We start from the raw sequence: 22,086 nt of genomic DNA, 5'->3' as shown, positions 1-22,086 counted from the left end.
ACGCTGGCATTAAAATTCCATCCTGATTCAGAGATGTGTATAGGAGCACCCTAAGAACACTGAGCCAAGGCTAACGTTGAAGTGCCAACTTGTTAAAGCTGTATCAACAGGTGAAGCAGCATGATTCAATAAACCCACAACCATCAGATCAAACTAAAGTTCTGCAGTCCTGTCACATCCTCTGGTGACCTCACCTGCATCTCCTGCATTTCCAGCACATCCCATCTTGCCGCTGTCAAAACAAGGTTGGGGTTCCCTTTGTCCTCACTTTACCACTTACGAGCCTATGTATCCAGTACGTCATTCTTAATAACTTTTGCCATCTACTGTACAATAGGATTCTACTACTAAGCACACTTATCCCTCCCCCCACCCTCACTCCCTGCACCATTCTGTAGGGATTGTTGTCTACATCAGGGGTCCCCAACCTTTTTTGCAACGCGGACCGGTTTATTATTGACAATATTCTTGCAGACTGGCCAACCCAGTTGGGGGCGGGGGGGGGTAGGGTTGCCAACGGACAAGAGTAGCAGTCAAATACATTGTGTTTACCCCGAGAAAGACTGCAATGACCATGAAACCTTGCGCGGGCACCAGTACGCATGCGTGTACATGCCGATTTTTTTTTTCTACAAATCGTTTTTGGCGATTTTGTTCGGAGGTGCGGGGGGGTGTTAATCACAACCGGAATATAGGTGATAAGTGGCTAATACACTCAATTTCGTTTGTAAAAGGGTTTATCTAACAAATTTAGTATTAAACACACAGTGCATATTTTCCTTGCATGAATATAGTGATAAGTCCATTGTCGGGAGGACAAGGGAGCATGAAGTAAGTGTTGAACGACCTTCCAGTAGAAGTGGTAGAGGCAGGTTCGATATTATCATTTAATGAAAAATTGGATAGGTATATGGACAGGAAAGGAATGGAGGGTTATGGGCTGAATGCAGGTCGGTGGGACTAGGTGAGAGTAGCGTTTGGCATGGACTAGCAGGGCAGAGATGGCCTGTTTCTGTGCTGTAATTGTTATATGGTTATATAAGTAAGTCAATAGCATCATAACATTTTAAGTAACATTTGGATATTAAACACACAGCACATATTTTCCCCATATGAACATATAAAATCATTGCAACACACCAATATCGCTGAATCGGTGGGAGCCCTGGGCTTGTTTCCCTGCAACAAGACGGTGCCATCAAGGGGTGATGGGAGACAGCGATACTCGAAGGGGGTACCTTATGTCCAGTCTATTCCACAATTTAGTTTTCGTTGCATTCATTGCAGAGATATGTTGGAAATGGAAGCAATGTTTTCAGTGCTTTCGTGGCTATCTCAGGATATTCAGCCTTGACTTTGATCCAGAATGCGGTCAAACATACTTTTCAGCCAGCTGTCATTTGCAAGCTCAAGGAGTTGATCTCCTTCCCGCACTGACATGGATGATGTGCGGGTAATGACCTCGCATGCATTCAAGCTCAACAGTGGGCGTGACAGGGAATGAGGAAAGGTGCAGCTGACTCATATTGCCAAATCATATCGTTTCCTCGCGGCCCAGTAGCACGTGCTTTGTGACCTGGTACCGGTCCGCGGCCCGGTGGTTGGGGACCGCTGGTCTACATGACCCCCTTGTTCACTCATCCCTCCCAACTGATCTCCTTCCTGGCACTAGTCCCTTCAAGTGTGACATGTGCGATACCCTTCACCTACACTTCCTCCCTTACCATATTTAAGGCTCCAAACAGGCTTTCCAAGTGAGACAACACTTCACCTGTGAGACTTTTGGGGTCTTCTGGTGCTCCTGGAGCAACCTTCTTTACATCTGTGAGTCCCGATGTAGATTCAGGGACCGCTTTATTGAGCACCTTCATTCTGTCTGAAGGCAGGATCTCCCGGTAGCCATCGTTTCAATTCGATCTTTTATTCCCATTCTGACATGTCTGTCCATAGCTTCCTCTAATGCCATGATGAGACCACTTTCAGGATGTAGAAGCAACACCTTGTACCATCTGGGTAGCCTCCAACCTGAAGGCATAAATATCAATTTTGTTAACTCCCAGTAATTTCTCCCCCTTCCCCTTCTCTCTTTTCCTATTTCCCATTCTAGTTCCTTTCTCGTCCTCTCTCTTCTCCTCACCTGCCTATCTCCTCCCTCTGGTGCCCCTCCTCCTTCCCTTTCTTACATGGTGCACTGTCCTTTCTTATTAGATTGCTCCTATTGCCTCATATCTCTTCCAGTTATCACCTCCAAGCTTCTTACTTCATCACTCCCACCTTCCCCCTCACCTGATTTCACGTGTCACCTGCCAGTTTGTGCTGCATCCCCTCCTCACCCCAATCTTTTGATTCTGGCCTTTGCTTCTTTCCTTTCCAGTCCCGATGAAGAGGGTCTGCCTGACTTGAGTTGCTCCAACAATTTCTGTGTTGATTTTTTGATGCCAATTTTTTTGTGTAGTCACTCACTGTCAAAATCCTCAGGTTTCCATTTGATCATAAACCTAATAGACCAACCAGATAATTAGACCTGTAGCTTTAGAGAAGGTCACAGGTTGGTAACTCTGGTGAGTGAAGACTCAGTTCTTGATTCTCCATAGCATTTTCACCATCTTCAAGGGAATATTGTCCACTTGCTCAGATGAATACAACTTAATTAACAATCAAGATTGAGTTATGCTTGTTTTACATGAACCAGCTTATGTGAACAGTATCCTGTGGTCCCTGTTTCACATTCAGTGCTCTCAAATGGCAACCTCTCTCTGCTCATCCCAGGGTATCAGCCATCTTCACAAAATATGGTGCTTGGAATTCTACAGAATATTCTGATTGAGTCCTCATGAGCAATATGTTAAGGATTTAGCATAAGTTCTTAGCTTTTTTTTTCATTTAAGGCCCCTGTTGACAAAACTATATCTGTATACTTCTGTGGTGGATGGTCCACTATACTCTAAAATATGTTTTTTTTAATGAAGTTATGCCATTTGGGAGCTTTATTACAGACATTTCTGCTTGGAGTGTCTTAAATAAATTGAATTGCAGATCTTGAATATGTGCATCAGCAAGTAGCCTTTCTTTTGTGCTATCTTTTTACAGAGATGTACGCTTATCAATTCTGGAACATGAACGGTGGTCTTTGATGCAGAAGTACCAGACCTTGATGAAAGATGGAATCTCAATTGAAGCACTGATGTCGTTTGTGAAGAACTTTAAATCCCACCTTTTTGTAGAAGGACTAGTGCAAGGAAATTTCACAAGCAAAGTAAATGTTTTAGTGCGAAATAGTTAACCAGCAAAAGATAGTTTCTATTGACATTGAACATTTCTAAGAAGGTTGGAAATACTGTAAATTATATAGAGGGAGGGTGTGGAAACTACTTTCTTAAAATGTTGTTACTCTGGATAACATAAAGCCTGGGAGAAACCCACAGGGTCACATGCAAGATGTACATAGATGATGCAAGATATCCGATTGAATGGGGCTGCTGAAGCTATGCGGCAATGCCCCAGCTGCTTTTGATGGTACTGCTTCTGCATGGCAAAGATGCCAGGTTTCACTAATATTTCCGAATGTCTCTGAGAACAACAAACAGCCGGGGCGGTGGGGAGGGGGGCGGGGTATAAAGTACAGTACTGTGCAAAATGTCTTGGGCACCTTAGGTTTTTTTTGTATAAGTTTTGTTTTGATTTTTTTTTTGGTCTTCTGGATTAGTGTGCTAGGAAGGGCAAATTTTAGATTTCCAAACATTAATTTTACATAAGAGTAAATGTTATAGAGAAATGTTTGTATTTTGATAAAGAAAGTAACATATTAAGTAATAAACCACTTTTCAAATAAAAACTTGAATACTTTGTAGATATATAGCCCAGTGCATGAATAAACAAGAAAACAAAGAGGTGCTGTTGATCAATGACATAATGAGTTGAATGAACTAAACTGATAAACAAACAAACGGGATGAAGGAGGAATTGAGCTAGGTGAAGTACAACCAAATGGAAGGTGAGGGTGTGGCAGATGTGACATTTTAACCTTCAAATCATGAATTCTTGTAACCATGACAAGAGTGAGCACAGCAACAAGACGCATGGTGGTCATCCTGCATCAGCAAGGTCTCTCCCAAGCAGAATTTTCATAGTAGACAAGAGTTTCAAGATCTGCTGGCCAAGCTCTTCTGAAGAACCACAAAGAAATGGACAAGAATGAGTATCTGAAACAGTGGTCAGCCATGGAAACTGCAGCAGATGAGAGATGCATCAAACTGATGTTCCATCTAAATTGGAAAAAATCCAGCATTGCTATTGGCTCTGTACTCAAGTGCAGCCCTCTATAGTCCAGAGAAGTCCTGCCAGAAGTGATTTTCATGGAGTTGCTGCCAAAGAGACATTCCTCCAAATCGGAAACAAAGCCAAGAGACTAGGCTCCGCACAAAATCACACGGACTGGGATACTGAGCAATGGCAGCAAGTGCTCTGGACTGACAAGTCAAAATTTGAAGATTTTGCCTCATACAGGTGGCAGTTTGTCCATAGAAGAGCACTGCATGCATGAGGGTCAGCAGCCAACAGTGAAGCATGGTGGAGGCTCCGTGCAGCTTTGGGGCTGCATTTCTGCAAATAGAATTGATGATCTGTTCAGAATTAATGGAATCCTTAATATTGAAAAGTACAAGCGTATTCTTACCAATCGTGCAATACCATCAGGGAGGTGACAGATCTGTCCTAACTTCATTCTGCAGCATGACAATGGCCCCAGACACACAGCCAAGGTCATAAAGAATTATCTTCTGCAAAAAGAAGAACAAGGAGTTCTGCAAAAGATGGTATGGCCTCTACAGAGCCCTGATTATGAACATTATCAAAGCTGTTTGGATTACCTGGATAGACAGAAGCAAACGAGATGACCAGAGTGTGCAGAAGAACTGTGGCAAGTTCTGCAAGATGCTTGGAACCACCTACCAGCTGATCTTATAAAACTGCATGACAATGTACCTCAGAGAACTGATGGGGTTTTAAAGGCAAAGGGTGCTCACAGCAAATGTTGATTTGATTTACTGTTTACTGCTTTTTATAGTAAATTTTTGATACTTAGAAATTTTTCATTTCATTATTTTTGGAAGCATCTTTGCTTTACAGATTTTTTTTTTCATGTGCCTAGACTTCTGCATAGTATTGTATACCTAAAAATACATTTTAAAATCATATTTTTATGAAGCATAAAATGTTCATTTAAAAAAAATGTATCCTGACTTTATTACAGCTCGGAAAATTTTTAGTTTCTGTTTTTGACCATGAAAGCATCAAATCCATCAACTTTCCGGCACATACGTGGGTTATTTTTGCTCAGTACTGCCAGGACAACTCAGGTCATTGTCAGGCAGATAAGTATTGTTTCTAGTGCCCCTTATGAGCAGGATGTTCACATTACTTCTCAAATTCTTTGTGTTTAGACACAAGTCTTATTGAACTATTTTATTTTCATTTCTTCTCACCAAATTTGCTGCCAATGTTTTTAAAATCTGGCATTTAAGGTCAAAATAGACACAAGAACTGCAAGTATTGACATATAGTTATTATACATACACAGTACTGAGTAGAAAGCCTCTGTGGCTTAACTAGTTAATTTAGTGCTTTCTGATTGGGGAAACTTAAGATTGTGTGTTTTGTTTCATGTAGTACATCTACTTTGACTTTAAGAAGATTTTATTTGTTTATCAAAGATTGAGTTTTAGCATGAAACTAATGATTCTGTTTTCTCTTCAAAGGAGTCCATTGAATTTCTAAATTATATTGTGAAGTAAGTATTTTTTTCTTTCTCCTTGTCACACAAAGGTGGTGAAATTTGTAATGAATTATTGGTGAATTCTAATAATAAAGCCCTTCCTGCTAAACAAAATACAAGTTTCTGAAAGCCCAGAAATGCTGTTTAAATTTCTTATAATTGCCTTCATGCATATAATTTTAAAATGGTAGAATGATTACTGTACTTTGTTAATTGCATTGCAGGAAGCTGCAGTGCAAACCACTGGTGAAGGATGTACCTGTGCAGTTCAGGGTTGTGGAGTTACCTAATAAGCCACATGTGTGCAAAGTAAAGTCTCTGAACAAAAATGATGCCAATTCAGAGGTCACTGTTTATTATCAGGTGAGTTACTGACAATGTAATGAGTGTCCTCATAATCTAATTTAATCTAATGTATTCATTTTTCACCCAATTTTAGCTATTTTCAAACATTTTCTTTGATTGATGGTTGATGCAGACTCATAAGCTAAAGGGCCTGTTTCTCGCCATCCTACAGTATCCTGTCTTATATGTCTCTATAATTCCTTATCTTTGGTGTTTTCTCAATCTGTTGGAGATACTCTTGGTTGAAAATCATAATCATATGTTCTCCCCATAGTTAATGTAACAGAGTTAGAAGGATTTCAGTAACATTTTTATTCTGTCTCTCAAAGTGGTAGTGCGTATTGCCAAATTGTCCATGTTCAGCCTTTCATGTTTTGAAGGATCTAGTGCTTTCCCAATGTATATGACGAATAAACTCTTCTTGGGCTTCCAGCCAGATACAGGTATCGATTATAACTGACGTTTCAATGACAGACTCTGCCGCCTTCATCAGGGATGATGCCGAGTCTGATGGTATTTGTACTGCTGTAGTCCGTCCCACCTGATTGGATGAGAGGAGGGACGTCCTATGGCAGTATAAATGCCACCAGACTAGAGATGCCTCGGCATCATCCCTGATGAAGATGGTGGAGTTTGTCAATGAAATGTCAATTATAATCGATATCTGTATGTGGCTGGAAGCCCAAGAAGAGTTTATTCTTTCAAGTACTTGAACTTTTGCAGAGAATATTTCTAATGTCAGCTTATTTTTATTAAATCTTAAAAATAACTGTTAAATTACACAGTATACTATGAATGTACTGTATGAAAATATAAGCATCATTATTACATGACTATAGGCTTGCCATTCATTTTGATATTGTTGTTTGTTTTAATTTGGCTGTTAACAAGTGAAAGATTCTTTTAAGAATAAATAGCTAACTTTAATATTTTTTTCAGTCAGGTTGTCACAAAGTAAGGGAAAATGCCCTTATGGAACTACTTGTTGTAAGTAAATGTACACAATCTCATTTTCAATATTAGTAATTTTAATTTTTAAAAAAGACTATTTGTTGAAGGAATCATTGAGAGTTCACTAGTATTTGTCAGAAGGCCTTTGGAATTCCAAGATTTACTGCTTTTTCACTTTGTTACTCTAGGCCACGTAGAAATTACATTACAGTTGTAATTCATTAGTATTTTATGTATATTATAACTACCACAATTTTCTATTTTACTCACATATCAGACCTGTTTATACTTGCTAGTTTCCAATTTCAATTTTGGTTAAAAAAGACCTGCTTCAGCAGACACAAGTTAAAATGTACTCTATGTTTTACTGGCTGAAACATCTACTAACTTCCCCTTCTCCATTATAACTGTATATTTTCAATGTTTAAGTTAGTCATATAAATATGCGTACTTCTCTATGTGTTCACTGGCTTGAGTAAGAGATAGACTTTGCTACAGATATGCTTGCCACTCACAGTTTGCACAGTGCAGACGTACCATGGGGCAAATTGAATAAATCCAACCCCATCTTCACTGGTACAGTTTTTGTGCTAATTGTGCCTTACCATAAATTATCTTATAATTAGAAGGGAACAAAGCTTGGCAGAGACAATGTTGAAAAATTCTTCTTCAGTTGGCTAAGCTGGATGTCAAAACTGTCAGAACACTAAATGTATTTGAATGTTTCTGGCATATTTTAGTGACATGAGTTGCACTTGCATAGGTTTACACTGATCTGTAGGAGAAGGCCATTTGGCTTCTGGTACCTTCTCAACCATTTAATCAGATCATTTTACCTCTGTATAACTTCCCTATTCTGACCTCATCATTTGATTCCCTTAACATCTAAAGACTGGTGAGTTGGCCTTAAGTGTACTCTGTGACTGAGTCTCCACAGTTCTGCTCATTTGTGAATTTTTAAGATTCACTACAGTCTGTGCAAAAAGATTTCTTCATGAATCATGGTTGTCATGGACGTTATAAAAACAGTCAACGATGAATGTGTCCCTACAAAATCATTCAGTCTTCCCCAACCAGAAGCCCTGGAAGGACCACGACATCCGCCGTCTGTTGAGAGTCAGAACAGTGGCATTCAAGACTGACGACCAAATAATAAAAGAAGTCCAGGTATGATCTCTGGAAAGCTATCTCACGTGTCAAGTGGCAATTCTGGACCGAACTGAATTGAATCAAGGATGCTCGAAAGCTATGGAAGGGCTTGAATGCTATTACCTGTTTCAAAGTGAAAACAAGTGACATAGGTGACAACAAGGCTTTGCTCCCAGATGAGCTCAATGCCTTCTATGCTCACTTTGACTGTAAAAACATGGAGGAACCTTCACAAATGCCTACAGCCCCTGATGACCCTGAGATTTCAGTCTCTGAGGCTGACAAGAGAGCATCCTTTAGGAGAGTAGCCCAAATACTGTATCGGGCTGAGTATTAAAGAGCTGTGCTGATCAATGGGCTGGAGTGTTCACTGATATCTTTAATCTCTAGCAGTTAGAGGTACCCACCTGCTTCAAGCAAGCTTCAATTATACCAATGCCTAAAAAAACCTGGTAACCTGCCTCGATGACTGTCATCCAGTAGCACTTGCGTCCACAGTGATGAAGTACTTTGAGAGTTTGGTGATGAAGCACATCAACTCCTGCCTAAGAAGTGACTTGGATCCACTCCAATTTGCCATCCAGCACAATAGATCCACAGCAGATGCCGTTGCATTGGCTCTTCACTCAATCATGAAACATCTAGGCAGAAAAGATAGATGCATCAGGATGCTCTTTATTGACTACAGCTCGGCATTCAATACCATCATCCCTTCAGAATTAACTAGTAAGCTCCAAGAGCTTGGCATCAATAACTCCTAGTGCAGTTGGATCCTTGATTTCTTCACTTGCAGACCCCAGTCATTTCGGATTGACTACTACATCTCCTCCACTGTCTTCATCAGCACAAGTCCACCACAAATCTGCATGCTTAGCCCCCTACTACACTCGCTTTATACTTATGACTGTGAGACTAAGCACTGCTCTTCCAATGCCTGTTTGTTTGCCAATGACACCACTGTCATAAGCCAAATCAAAGGTGGTGACAAATCAGTATATACGAGGAAGATAGAAATTCTGGCTTTGTGGTGCCACAACAATCACCTCCCACTCAATGTCAGCAAGAGCAAGAAGTTGATTTTTGTCTTCAGGAGGTGGAAACTAGAGGTCCATGTGCCAGTTCTCATCAGGGAATTGGGTGGAGAGGTTCAGCAACTTTAAATTCCTTGGTGTTATCATTTCAGATGATCTCTCCAGGCCCAGCATCCAAGTGTTATTACGGAGAAAGCATAGCAGTGCCTCTACTTCCTTAGGAGTTTGTGAAGGTTGAGCATGACCCTAAAACTTCTGATAAACTTCTATAAATGTGTGGTGGAGAGTATATTAACTGGTTGCATCATAGCTTGGTATGAAACCACCAATGATGTTGAATGAAAAATCCTCCAAAATGTAGTGGATACAGACCAGTCCATCACAAGTAAAGCCCTCCCAACCATTGCAGGAAAGCAGCATCCACCATCAAGGAACGTCACCACCCAGGCCTTGTTCTCTTCTCACTGCTGCCATCAGTAAGAAGATACAGGAGCCTCAAGACCCACACCACCAGGTTCAGGAATAGTTATTAGCCCTCAACCATCAGGCTGTTGATACAGCGGGGATAACTTCACTCACTCCATCATTGCTATTTTCCCACAACCCAGGAACTCACTTTCAAGTACTCTTCATCTCAAGTTCTTGATACTTAATGCTTATTTATTTTTTTTCTTCTTCTGTGTTTTCACATTGGCTGTCTGTCCGTCTGTTTGGTGCAATCTTTCATTGATTCTATTATATTTCCTCAATTTACTGTGTATGCCCACAAAAAAATAATTCTTAGTGTTGTATGTCGTGATGTATGTGTACTTCAATAATAAATTTTACTTTGATCTTAGAACTTTGAACTGTGATTGGTCCTGAGTGGCTGTAGACCATGACATATTCTAAGCAGCACAGCTACGGGAAGCATGAACTCCACCTCAACCTTATCAAGCTTCTGAGAAATGTGTACATTTCAGTGAGATCACCCTTATTTTTGTCATGGGATTGGATTTCCACTCTATACACAAAGCTTTTTTGTGGTATTGTCCAGCTTAGCTTTTGTCTTCAAAATTGCTTGCTGAACTTCCTAACACCTTTTAAGGATCTTTGTCAAAGGACACAGTTTACCCTTATAATCTATCATTATTTTAAAAAGTACAGGAATCTGTGGTACAGAAAGTTCCTGAGAACTGTTTGTAAGTCAATCTCTAAGAAATAAATTTCCATAGCTATCTGTATATCACTCTACATATATACATACTGTAATGCTTTCAATTCATTGAATAATTATCTTCACTGCCTAAACTAATGGAATATACACTCATTCCTTTCATTAATGAATGCCATCAAACATTTTGTTATTGTTGTTACTAGTTTTAAATGTGCTTTAAAGATGTGTGGGAGAATTTGTAGTTTTGTACGAACCATGTCATTTGTAACCCAGGGAGTCCCTATATTCTGCATAACTTCTCTTTTTTTTCACTAAAGTGGATAACGTTGAATTTTTCTGTATTATATACCACCTGTTATGTCCTTAACTTGTCTATATCCCAGCACTCCTATCAGGCCTCACTACCTCCTGGCTTATTATCATCGTAAAACTTTGATAAATTTGGTTCACACTCTTCATGCATATCATTGAGATAAAGATACAGGCACAGCAGTGCTTCTGCAGAACCCTACTTGTCAAAACCTCTCATCCCAAAAATGGCCCATTTATGAAGGTTTGTCAAACATGATTTTCTTTTCATAAATCTATGTAGCTCTGCTCAATCATGTTATTTCCAAACTTGCCTGTTACCATTTCCTTCATAAGTCTGGACCTTCCTACTCATGTCTTGCTAGCTCACCAAGAGTTCCCCTTTATTTCCCTTAAATTATGGGCTTACATTTGCTTCAAATCAATGGAAACTGTCTTGAAACTGATTTGCGACTTCGAAAATTTCACACCGTCTCCTCTAAGACTCCGAACATTGTTAGCCTTTTTTTTTGTTAAGTGCTCAGACTTTTAAAAAAATCCTTGCAAGAGGGATAGATGCTACTGTATGCCATACAGAGGACAAGATTCTTTTGCTGAGTTGATTTTGATCCTTGATTTCAGATGCACATGGAAGAACCTTGTTTTGATTTTCTGAGGACAAAAGAAACACTTGGGTAAATATTTTTTCACCTCCTTTTTTACAATGTGTATTATTCAAAGTCATTATCAGCAATACTCTTCTTGAAACTCACATTAAGTAAAGACTAGGATGTCATTTCGGTTCAAAAGGGTAAATATAGATATAATTGAATGACATTGCATTCTGGATTTAAAAGTGGGTAAAAAGTAAACAAAGAATGAAGTTCACCCGTGTAGAATAGGCAATAATGCAATTCATTATGATTTTAAAACATCAATTGTATTAAAATTGGAATGTCCAGTTCAGTGCTAAGCAGGATTGTAGAATATCAGCCTAAATCCTGGCCCAGCAAGGAAGACAGATTTCTAGATTTAACTTGGAAAGATTTGAATAGATTTGTTGAGGTGAAATAAATGTTTTAACAAAAAGAAAATTGAACATTGAAATAACTGTCAGAGTTCAGCGATCAGATTTTCATCTTGATCAGAGTAGATGCTTGCAAGAGGATTGGGGATATATTTATATCATGTGTTATATGACATGTTTTTGTGTGGTCCCTGGGCTGCTGCCAATTTCTCCACTGGAGATGGTTTTCTTATCATTAGTTCTGAAATGAAGTTGTAAGATTGACTTGATTATTGGAAGGACTGGTGAAATCTCGGTGAGTTCTTTTTCTGAAAATGAACCGTGTTTTAGTTAATTAAAATAAAACATTGTATATTGCACCGCTATATTTGTGAAGGGAAGTCAAATGTGCACAGTGTGTGTTATAATGAACACTGTATTTAAATAAAACAAATGAGGGGCAAACAAAATCAAATTGTAGGGGTTGGTGGGAAGTAGAAATAATAATTTGTTGTAATATTGCCAAAATTCTTAAATGTTTCTTAATAACTGGACACCAACTGAACATCATCTCTGTGCTTCCTTGTAGCACAAACAGGAGATGTTGGCTTATTGGATTTGATAGATAAATTGAATTAGTTTGAAAAACATTCGACAAATTTGCACCTGCTGTGGGAATTTGCTTACTAGTTTCATTATAAATCTTCAAATCCTATTCAAAATGCACTGGATTGCTAAAGTCTCACATTTGTGGTTGTAATCAAATAAAGTTACTGAATCAACTTCAGTTAAAAGTAAATAATGTGCATTGCTTGAACAATTCCTGAAGTTTGTTTACAGAAAGGCTGATCCTACATTCCATAAATAAATTCTAATTACAAGTGGAGACTAATTTGAAATAACAGCTTATTTCATGTAGTTTTGTATTCTATGCTTCAGGTACCATGTGTATCCTTCCAGCCGAAATACTTCTGGAATCTTGGGGTTCTCAATCACAGTGGAAACACAGGCAACAAAATTTAAGTGTGTTTTTCTGACTGTTGCTTCTGTTTATTGTATCTTTGGGCTGGGCAGGGGAAAGAGTGCAGCAATTAGCTTTGAAGATTACAGAACAATATATATAATTTGGTGCAAGTGAATTATTCCATTTCTCTCATTTATACCCCCTCTCTAAACCAACCTTGTGTTATTCACTGCAACACACATCAAAGTTGCTGGTGAACGCAGCAGGTCAGGCAGCATCTCTAGGAAGAGGTACAGTCGACGTTTCAGGCCGAGACCCTTCGTCAGGATGCTGCCTGACCTGCTGCGTTCACCAGCAACTTTGATGTGTGTTGCTTGAATTTCCAGCATCTGCAGAATTCCTCGTGTTTGTGTTATTCACTAATCCCTTTATCAACTTCTTTCGGCATCACCTGATTTTCGCATTTATACTTTCATGCCTTACACTATCATATTCCTTTTTGTGTGCTTTGCTCCTTCCTTTTAATTTTCTACATCTTAAAGATTGCTTTCTCTTGAGCTTCTGCTGAATATTCACAGCTGCTGGCAATTCCTGTTGTTTCTCTTTTCATTTCAGAATTCTAGTATTTGTATTTTATTTTTGAGCTAGTAAATGCGGATGTTCAGAATGATTACAAAGTTAACGTTTGGGTAGTGAACATTTAGGAATCGAGGGGAGCTGGGGTGCAAGGGTAAGGAAATCTTGCTGTATTTGTATAGAACTATGGGCTGACCTCACTGTATATACTTTATTGGATGCAGTTTTTGTCCCTGCACCATTTTCAAGGCAGCTACATTTTCTTTGGGTACAATGTAGATTCACTTCATTGATTCATGGGTAAAGGGGTTTTTCAATCAGAGAGATTGAGGAGAATAACCCTAACCTCATTGAAAATCAGATGTGTGAAATGATTTTGATTTTAAAATATAATGAATTCTGCGAAACAGATTGCTTTGGCTGATGAATCTAGAACTTGGGGTAAGAGGTCAGCCCATTAAGTAAGTGGGAATGTCTTTACTTTGGAGGTTTCAAGTCTTAGAACTTCTGTAATGCAGAGAGTTGCAGTTAAGTCGATGATGAATTTATGGGAATAGAGGGAATGGGGATTAGAATGAATGTGGATTCCAGGTAGAGGAATAGCCATGATCTTATTGAATGTGCACTGTGGAACAACCCTTATTTCCATTTCAAATGGAATTTTATAGTTTAATGTATAGGGTCCTGATTCCAGCATTATTAATTGTATTTAAATTCTTGAACAGTACTGAAGTAGTAGACAAGAAAATTGAAGAATTTCTGAAAAGCTTTAATAAAAGATTAATGTCAATGAGTCAGGATTCCTTCAATGCTCAGGTAAGTAATATTACAAATAATTCAAAGAAGACATTGTAAATCTTTTCAAAATCAGTTCTTCTGTATAGCTTTTGTTAATCCAATAGAGCTTTTAATTTAAACAAATGTAACTGTCGCTAAAAAATTGGAGACATGTCTATTCCACAAATGTGCTGATAAATTTTGAAACTGTAACTGCTTCTGTTTAAACAACACACATCAAAGTTGCTGGTGAACACAGCAGGCCAGGCAGCATCTCTAGGAAGAGGTACAGTCGACGTTTCGGGCCGAGACCCTTCGTCAGGACTGCTGTGTTCACCAGCAATTTTGACGTGTTTTGCTTGAATTTCCAGCATCTGCAGAATTCCTCGTGTTTACTGCTTCCGTTTAGTCAGCTTGCACATCTTTTCCTGACCCTGGTAACTGTACACCAAAGAAATAAAAACTGAAAATGCTGGATTGGTGGAGTGGGGGAGGCAGTGGAGGTGGTGGAAACAAAGGAGCCTCTGTGGAAAAATGGGAAAATAAATGTTAACCATTTACATTGGAAACTCTTCTGACCTGCTGAGAGTTTCCAGTGTTTTCTTTTTTGTTTCAGATTTGCTATATGTGCAGTTTTTTATTAAATTCTCAGTTACTCTGATTAAACCTGTGCAATTCATCTCCACGTGCTTTCCAACCCCCACCCCCCAAAAAAACTATTGTCTTTCTCTTTTACCCAGCCACTAATATCCACATTCACGTGAGCTGGATCATTTGAAAGAAAACTATTCAAACTTACATATCCTGAGCTGAGATTCCAAAAGCACATGCACTCCATCACTGAGAGTGTGTTAAGACACTCTCTTTCATCGGTGTTTTAGATCTGCTGCTGAAACACATTCTTGCATTAGTCACATTCACATTTGAGTGCATTTCAATCTCTTCAGGACGTTGGAGCAACCAACAATGTGCTGAAGCAAATCAAGGGGTCATGCAGCATTGTCAGAGGAAAAGAAGTTGACATTTAAAGGTCAAAACCCTGCTTCAGAGCTGGTTGGCCTCTTGCCCACTCTCTCCCCCACCCCCTTCACCCATCTTCAACCCCTTCCCGCTCCAGGCTCATCCACCCACTTCACACACAATTTCCTTGCTGTAACTCCACCCCACCATCTGGTTCCAACTCTAAAGGCTTGCATTTTCATCTCCTTTACTTTTACAGATCCAGCTTTGGCAGTGCTTTGTGCTGCTTGTATCTCCCTCCAGCAATTGCCTCTTATCTTTATGCTCCTCTTCTCCCCCCTACCCCTGCAACCTTTCTCCATCCGTTTTTTCCTGTACCTGTGCCTCCATCTGTCACCTGCTACAGGCTTCCAACTCCATCCCTTCACCTCCCCTACTTGGCACAACCTGCATGCCATCTCACACCCATCCTCAGTCTACCTATCACTTTTTGGAACCCTCTCTGCTGGCCATCTTGCTTCTCCACTCTGTCCTGATGCAGAGTTTCAACCCAAAATGTCAACGATTCCTTTCCATCCACAGATACTACATGGCCTGTTGAGTTCCTCCAGTAAAGTGTTTGTTGCTTCAGATTCCAGCATCTGTAGTATCCTGGGTCTTGTTGGTCTTGTCAGAATGCCTGAGCAAATAATTTCCGAGCCATAGAGCAATACTGTATGGATACAGGCCCTTCAGCCTAACAAGTCTTTACTGTAATACCATGGGCTTGTAGTTTGTTGAGAGCCTTGTGTGTCACCTTGTCAAAGATCTTCTGAAAATCCAAGTACACAGCATCTACCAATTCTCCTTTGTCTATCCTTGTTATTTCTTCAAGGAATTCCAACAGATTTGTCAGAAGAGATTTTCCCTCGAGGAAACCGTGCTGACTACAAGTCTGTATTATCATGTGCCTCCAAATACCTTGAGACTTCATCCTTAGTTGACTCCACAGGGGTCAGACTTTGGAGTCAATTAAGACCATAAGACATAGGAGCAGATTTGGCCCGTTGAGTCTGTTCCGCCAATCATAGCTGATCCTTTTTTCCCCCTCCTCAGCCCCACTAATTGGCTTATAGTTTCCTATCTTCTGCCTCTCTCCCCTCTTTAAGAGTGAAGTGACATTTGCAATTTTCCAGTCTTCCGGAGCCATTCCAGAATCTAGTGAATCTTTAAAGATCATTACTATAATACCCTAACTCCTATGCTCAGTGCTCTGACTGATGAAAGCCAGCATGCTAATTGTCTTTTGAACACCTGTCTGCCTACGATGCTGCTTTCAACAAACAATGGACGTATTTGTAGGTTCCTCTGTTCCATTACATTCTCTAGTGCCCTACCATTCATAGTGTAAGTCCTCCACTGGTCTGACTTTCCCAGATACATCACTTTACACTTTGCTGTAAAGAACTCCATTTGCTGCTCCTCAGCCTACTTCCCTAACTGATCAAGATTCCCTTGTAATCTACAATAACCTTCACTACCAGCAGTATCTCATAATTTAGTGCATCTGCAGCTTGCTGATCAAGCATTAGTATCCAAATCACATATAAAATAAATAAATCTCTTAGTAGATTATGCAAAAGAGATATTTTGGCCAGCATGGACAGTGAAATTCCAATTGGGCTTCCCCTGGCAAATTGTAGAATACAAAATATACCTACACATAGTACAGGCCTTTTGGTTCACAACGTTGTACTGACCTTATAACCTACTCTAAGATTAATCTACCGATGGATTTGAGGAAATATGCTGTACGTTATCAGATGAAGTGGGCTTTAAAAACTGACAACAGTACCTGGGGCTGACCTGTAACATTTCTTAAATGTCCTAATATATTTACCTCTACTCCCTGGTGGTAGAGGGGTGTGTGTGTTTATATAAAAAAAAATTGTCTCTCACATTTGCCTCCCCTTGCTGTCCTCCAATTTCCTTAAAAAAAAATTTTAGGTGATAAGAATTATCACCTCAGAAATGATCTTGTCTTTAAATGAATTTGGGTTGATTCAGGTTAGTAGGTACCCAGGTCACCATTGTGCAGTTTTGGACAGCACAGTGACATACCTTGTAGAGTTGCTGCTTCATGGCTCCAGTGACCCATTTCCAATTCTGATCTTCAGTGCTGTCTGTGAGGAGGTTGCAAGTTCCCCTGTGACTGCTCGCTGATCCTCTGGGTGTTCTGTTTCCCCTCACATCACAAAAGATATGTAGATAGCTAGAGTAATTGCCTATTTAAAATTTCCCCTACTGTATAGAATGTGGACAGGAGTGGAGAGTTAACGAGTGTAGGAAGGATAAAATAGATGAGGGCAAGTTTGTCACAGACTCTGTGGACCCAAGGCCCTGTTTCAATTCTGTATCTCTTGAGTCTAATGTAGGTGGAATTCAAGTTATGGATAATATAAAGATAACATCTCGGGGTGGGTTAATGCCTATTTAGTAAGACAAGTCAGGGAGTCGCATCTAGTGTTTCGTGGTAATTTAAGCAACACCGAAATAGCATTTTTTAAAAACTAAGTTTGTGCATCATAACTTGTATCCAAGTTTACATATTTGTTTTGATGTTGGTAATTTTGCTACATGAATCCTTTCAAAAATACTAAATTTGCTTCTCTCTGTAATTATAGTGTCACATAGTTGGGAAAGAGTAGATTTAATAGTAAGAAATTTACTTTGGGGTTTAGATATGGTAAAAAGAAACTTTTCATTTGCGGAACAGTCAAGATTACCAATAGATACAGAAGTAACAAGACAAAGAAACTGATTTTTATGCAGCAAGTCATTGAACCTGGAGTGGTTACAGGTTCGGATGATACATACTTAAAATAAACAACAATTTGCAGGGCTCTTAGTAAAGAATTGTGAAACAGAGCTTTCTGAATTGCTCTACTAAGGTTGGGCATTATTTTATTAAACTTAACATTTACTTTACTATGATTTTGTTATGTAGAAATCCTCCTGTAGCTAAATGTGCTTTATACCAGCAGCTGCATGTTCTACCTTCTTCTGCAATTCGGGTCTATTGAAGTAAATGGAACCGGGTTTAGGAAGCTGAGCAGAACACTCGGAGCGGTTACTAGTTCAGACATTGTTTTGCCAATCTAATGTTCAGCTGCAAGCTAATAAAGTTTATTTCTTTGGTTGTCCTGCTCTTTTGCCTTTGTTTTGATTATTGCATGATTTGAGCAATGCTGTATTTCAGTTAGGATGTATGGATTTCAGTTTGTTAATTTTTTCATCTTTTTACTTCAACAGGTAACTGCATTGATTAAGCTTAAGCTCTGTGAAGATACACATCTAGGAGAGGAGGTAGACAGAAATTGGGATGAAGTTTTTACGCAACAATATCTGTTTGACAGGCTTACCCATGAGGTATTAATAAGTTAAATATATTTAATAAGAAATTATGTTACACTTGATGCAGCCTAGCTAACATGGGAATTTATTTGATTAAGCAATGAATTATATTTTCAAAACATTCTAATTGATATACAGAGTATTTCAGGTTTTGCTATTTAAAGATGTTAGAGCAATGAGAATATTCTTTTACCTTTGTACTAGATTAACCATATTTAATTTAATTTCAGTCATTTAATTCTCATCTAATACAATTTGGAATTGTAGTCATACAGCATGACAACAGATATTTTTGTCTACCTTATCCACACCATCAGGTGCCTAGTTACATTAATCCTGAGCTAATTGTATTCTGTTCTCCCCAAATTCCCATCAACTGCCTGCAGATTCTATTACCCACCTACCAACAAGGGAAATTTACAGTGTCAAATTAAGCTACCGAAGAAAAAGTTTTCTTTTGATGATTTGTTGTTACATTTTAACATTGAAAATTGTCCCCTGTGTCTTTCTGGAGGCCCCAAATGGCAACTTATGTAGCCTGTTCCTGGAAATGTACTGGATCTGTCTATGAACACTTTAAACCAGAGGTAGCTTGATATTTAAAAAGAAGGAAAGGTATGTTACATCCAGAGTTTCTCCGGTTAGCGGATGATTTCCCACCATGCCTCTCTGACATAGTGGGGAACCACGTACAAGGCGAGTTACAGCAGTGGTTTGCCATTGCCTTCTGCTAGGTGAGTTTCCAAAGAGATTGTAACCCAGCACGGATTAAAAGCATGCAGGGGAGCCAGCTGAATTCGAACTCAGGACCTTTCATCCCGAAGTCCAGCACTGATGCCACTACGCCACCAGCCGGGTCATTGGTATTTAAAAGCAAAGTGATAGAGAGGTGGGAATGCAAAGTTGAGTTTTCAGTCAGGTGCAGGCTTGATCTTATAATGGAACAGCAATAAAGGGCCATATTTTAACTTGCATATATAAATAATTTATATCTGTATAATACTTTTCATAAATCTACATAAGCTGGGAATGAGTGAGGAACCTTCCTCCCAATCATTTTGGCTACCATTCTGTAATGGATCTTGGGAAAGATTTTGGAAAGTGGACTTGGCCTTGCATGCAGCCATGTCTTCCTTAATACAGTTCATTTGAAAGGAACAGCAGAATTACTGGCAAAGATCAGAAAGAAGAAAGTTTTCCTCATTTTTTAAAATCCAAATTATGTTTGATTAATATTAGTTGTCAAAATTCTTATTATCTTTTGTTAACAGATTCAAGCTCTTAAGTCGTTCAGCAAAACAGATTTGGTGAACTGGTTCAGTGATCATCAGGGAAAGAAGAGTAAAAAACTTAGTATTCATGTAAGTCCAGGCTTGTCTTTAAATAATCTCTTGTGTAGCTGTCTTACATGTCAAAGGTCTGCTATAAAAATAGTTTGGATGAAATGCAAAGCAGTACTGTAAATGTGAAGACATAAGAGCTGCTGGGAACTGGAGCATAAAAAAGTGCTGGAGGAACTCAGTGGGCAGCATCTGTGGAGGGGGCATTTTGATCTAAAATGTTGTCAATTCCTTCCTTCCCCACCCCCCACCCCCTCCCAACAGATACTGCTCATCCTCCTGAGTTCCTCCAGCAGTTTAGATAGATGGATATTTTATTGGTCCCAAAGGAAATTATGGTGTCACAGTAGCATCACAAATGCACTGATATGCTAATATTGGAAGAGAAGTAAGAAGGAATAAAAAAATAAGTTGCCTCAAACAGTCTAATGGGGGTGGAGGGGGTCATCGCTTTCCTGGTTATAGGTTGACTCATTATATAAGAGTCTAATGGACGAGGGTAAGAATGATCTCGTATAACACTCTTTGGAGCAGTGCATTTGTCTTTAGTCTATTACTGAAAGTGCTCTCCTGTTCAGCCAAGATGGTACGCAGAGGGTGAGAAACATTGTCTAGAATTGCCGGGATTTTCTGTAGCATCCTTTGTTCTATCACAGCCTCCAATTTGACTCCTATAACAGAGTCAGCCTTTATAATCAGTTTACTGAGCCTGTTGGCATCGTTCATGTTGATCATTCATAGAAGATAGTACTGGTGACAACAGACTGGTAGGACGTGTGAACAGAGACCTACATACTCCAAAGGACCTCAGTCTTCTTTGGAAGTAGAGGCAACTTTGGCCCTTCTTGTACACAGCCTCTGTGTTGGTACTGTACTCAAATCTGTCATCCAGGTCACCCCCAGGTACTGTTGTCAGTTTTTAAAGCCCACTTCATCTGATAATGTACAGCATATTTCCTCAAATCCATCAGTAGATGTGTCTTATAATGATGCCAATTGAGTCTGCTCTGCCATTCCATCATGGCTGATTAGTCATAGATAAATACAGCACAGAAACAGGCCCTTTGGCCCATCTGGTCCATGCTGAAGCATTTAAACTGCCTACTCCAATTAACCTGCTCTGGATCCATAGCCCTTCACACCCCCAATATCCACGTACCTATCCAAATTTCCCTTAAACGTTGAAATCAAGCTACATGCACCACTACGGTGGCAGCTTGTTCTACACTCTCAAGTTCCCCTTAAACTTTTCACCTTTCACCCTTAACCCATGACCTCTGTATTCCCCCCCAACCTCAGTGGGGGGGGGAAGCCTGCTTGCATTTACCCTATCTATACTTCTCATAATTTTGTATACCCCCTATCAAATCTCCCCTCGGTATTCTACGTTCCAAGGATTAAAGTCCTAACCTATTCATTAATTCCGTATAACTCAGCTCCTCCAGACCCAGCAACATCCTTGTAAATTTTCTCTGTACTTTTTCAATCTTATTTACATCTTTCCTGTGGGTAGGTGACCAAAACTGCAAATACTCTAAAGTAGACTTCACCGATATCTTATTCAACGTAGCATCCATCTCCTATACTCAGTACTTTGATTTATGAAGGCCAATGTGCCAGAAGCTTTCTTTCTGACAATATCTACCTGTGACGCCACTTTCGATTAAATTATGGACCCATATTTCCAGATCCCTTTGTTCTACAGCACTCCTCAGTGCCCAACCCGTCACTGCATAAGAAGTACCCTGGTTGGTCCGACTGAAGTGGAATACCTTGCACTCATCTGTATTAAATTCCATCTGCCGTTTTTCAGCCCATTTTCCCAACTGGTCCAGATCCCACTGCAAGCTCTGATAGTTTTCCTCTCTGTCCGCTACACCCAATCTTGCTGTTGTCTGCAAATTTGCTGATCCAGTTAACCACATTATCATCCAGATCAGTGATATAGACGACAAATAAACATGGATCCAACACCAATGCCTATGACAGCTCCCTAGTCACAGACCTCCAGTCAGAGAGGCAACCATCTACTACTGGTCTCTGGCTTCTCTGAGAAAACCAGTGCCTAATCCAATTTATACCTCGTCTTGAATTCTGAGCAACTGAACCTGCTTGACCAACCTCCCATGCAGGATCTTGTCAAACGCCTTACTGAAGTCCATGTAGACACTGTCTTATCCACTGCCACTGAAGTCCATGTAGACACTGTCTTATCCACTGCCACTGAAGTCCACTGCCTTATCTTTATCAGCTTTCCTGGTAACCTCCTCGAAAAACATTATAAGCTCAGTTGGACATGTCCTACCACTCACGAAGCAATGCTATCATCAATCAGTCCATGTCTATCCAGACACTCATATCTGGTCCCTTGGTATAC

The 22,086-nt window shown here is 39.6% G+C and overlaps 1 protein-coding gene across 1 annotated transcript in view; it reads left to right on the top strand.

Annotated features, from left to right (window-relative positions):
• LOC134354893 (nardilysin-like) overlaps positions 1-22,086 on the top strand; it is an 80,364-nt gene that overhangs the window by 48,359 nt on the left and 9,919 nt on the right. The window contains exons 22-30 of the mRNA XM_063064338.1: positions 3,091-3,256; positions 5,757-5,788; positions 5,998-6,136; positions 7,058-7,105; positions 11,336-11,388; positions 12,639-12,722; positions 13,965-14,055; positions 18,268-18,384; positions 19,641-19,730. Coding sequence (XP_062920408.1) covers positions 3,091-3,256; positions 5,757-5,788; positions 5,998-6,136; positions 7,058-7,105; positions 11,336-11,388; positions 12,639-12,722; positions 13,965-14,055; positions 18,268-18,384; positions 19,641-19,730 — 820 coding nt within the window. The remainder of the gene's footprint in view (positions 1-3,090; positions 3,257-5,756; positions 5,789-5,997; positions 6,137-7,057; positions 7,106-11,335; positions 11,389-12,638; positions 12,723-13,964; positions 14,056-18,267; positions 18,385-19,640; positions 19,731-22,086) is intronic.

This window comes from Mobula hypostoma, chromosome 12, assembly GCF_963921235.1.
Source record: "Mobula hypostoma chromosome 12, sMobHyp1.1, whole genome shotgun sequence".
Classification (NCBI taxonomy): domain Eukaryota; kingdom Metazoa; phylum Chordata; class Chondrichthyes; order Myliobatiformes; family Myliobatidae; genus Mobula; species Mobula hypostoma.
Note: the sequence above shows the minus strand (reverse complement) of the source record. Positions and strands in the feature narration are given on the sequence as shown.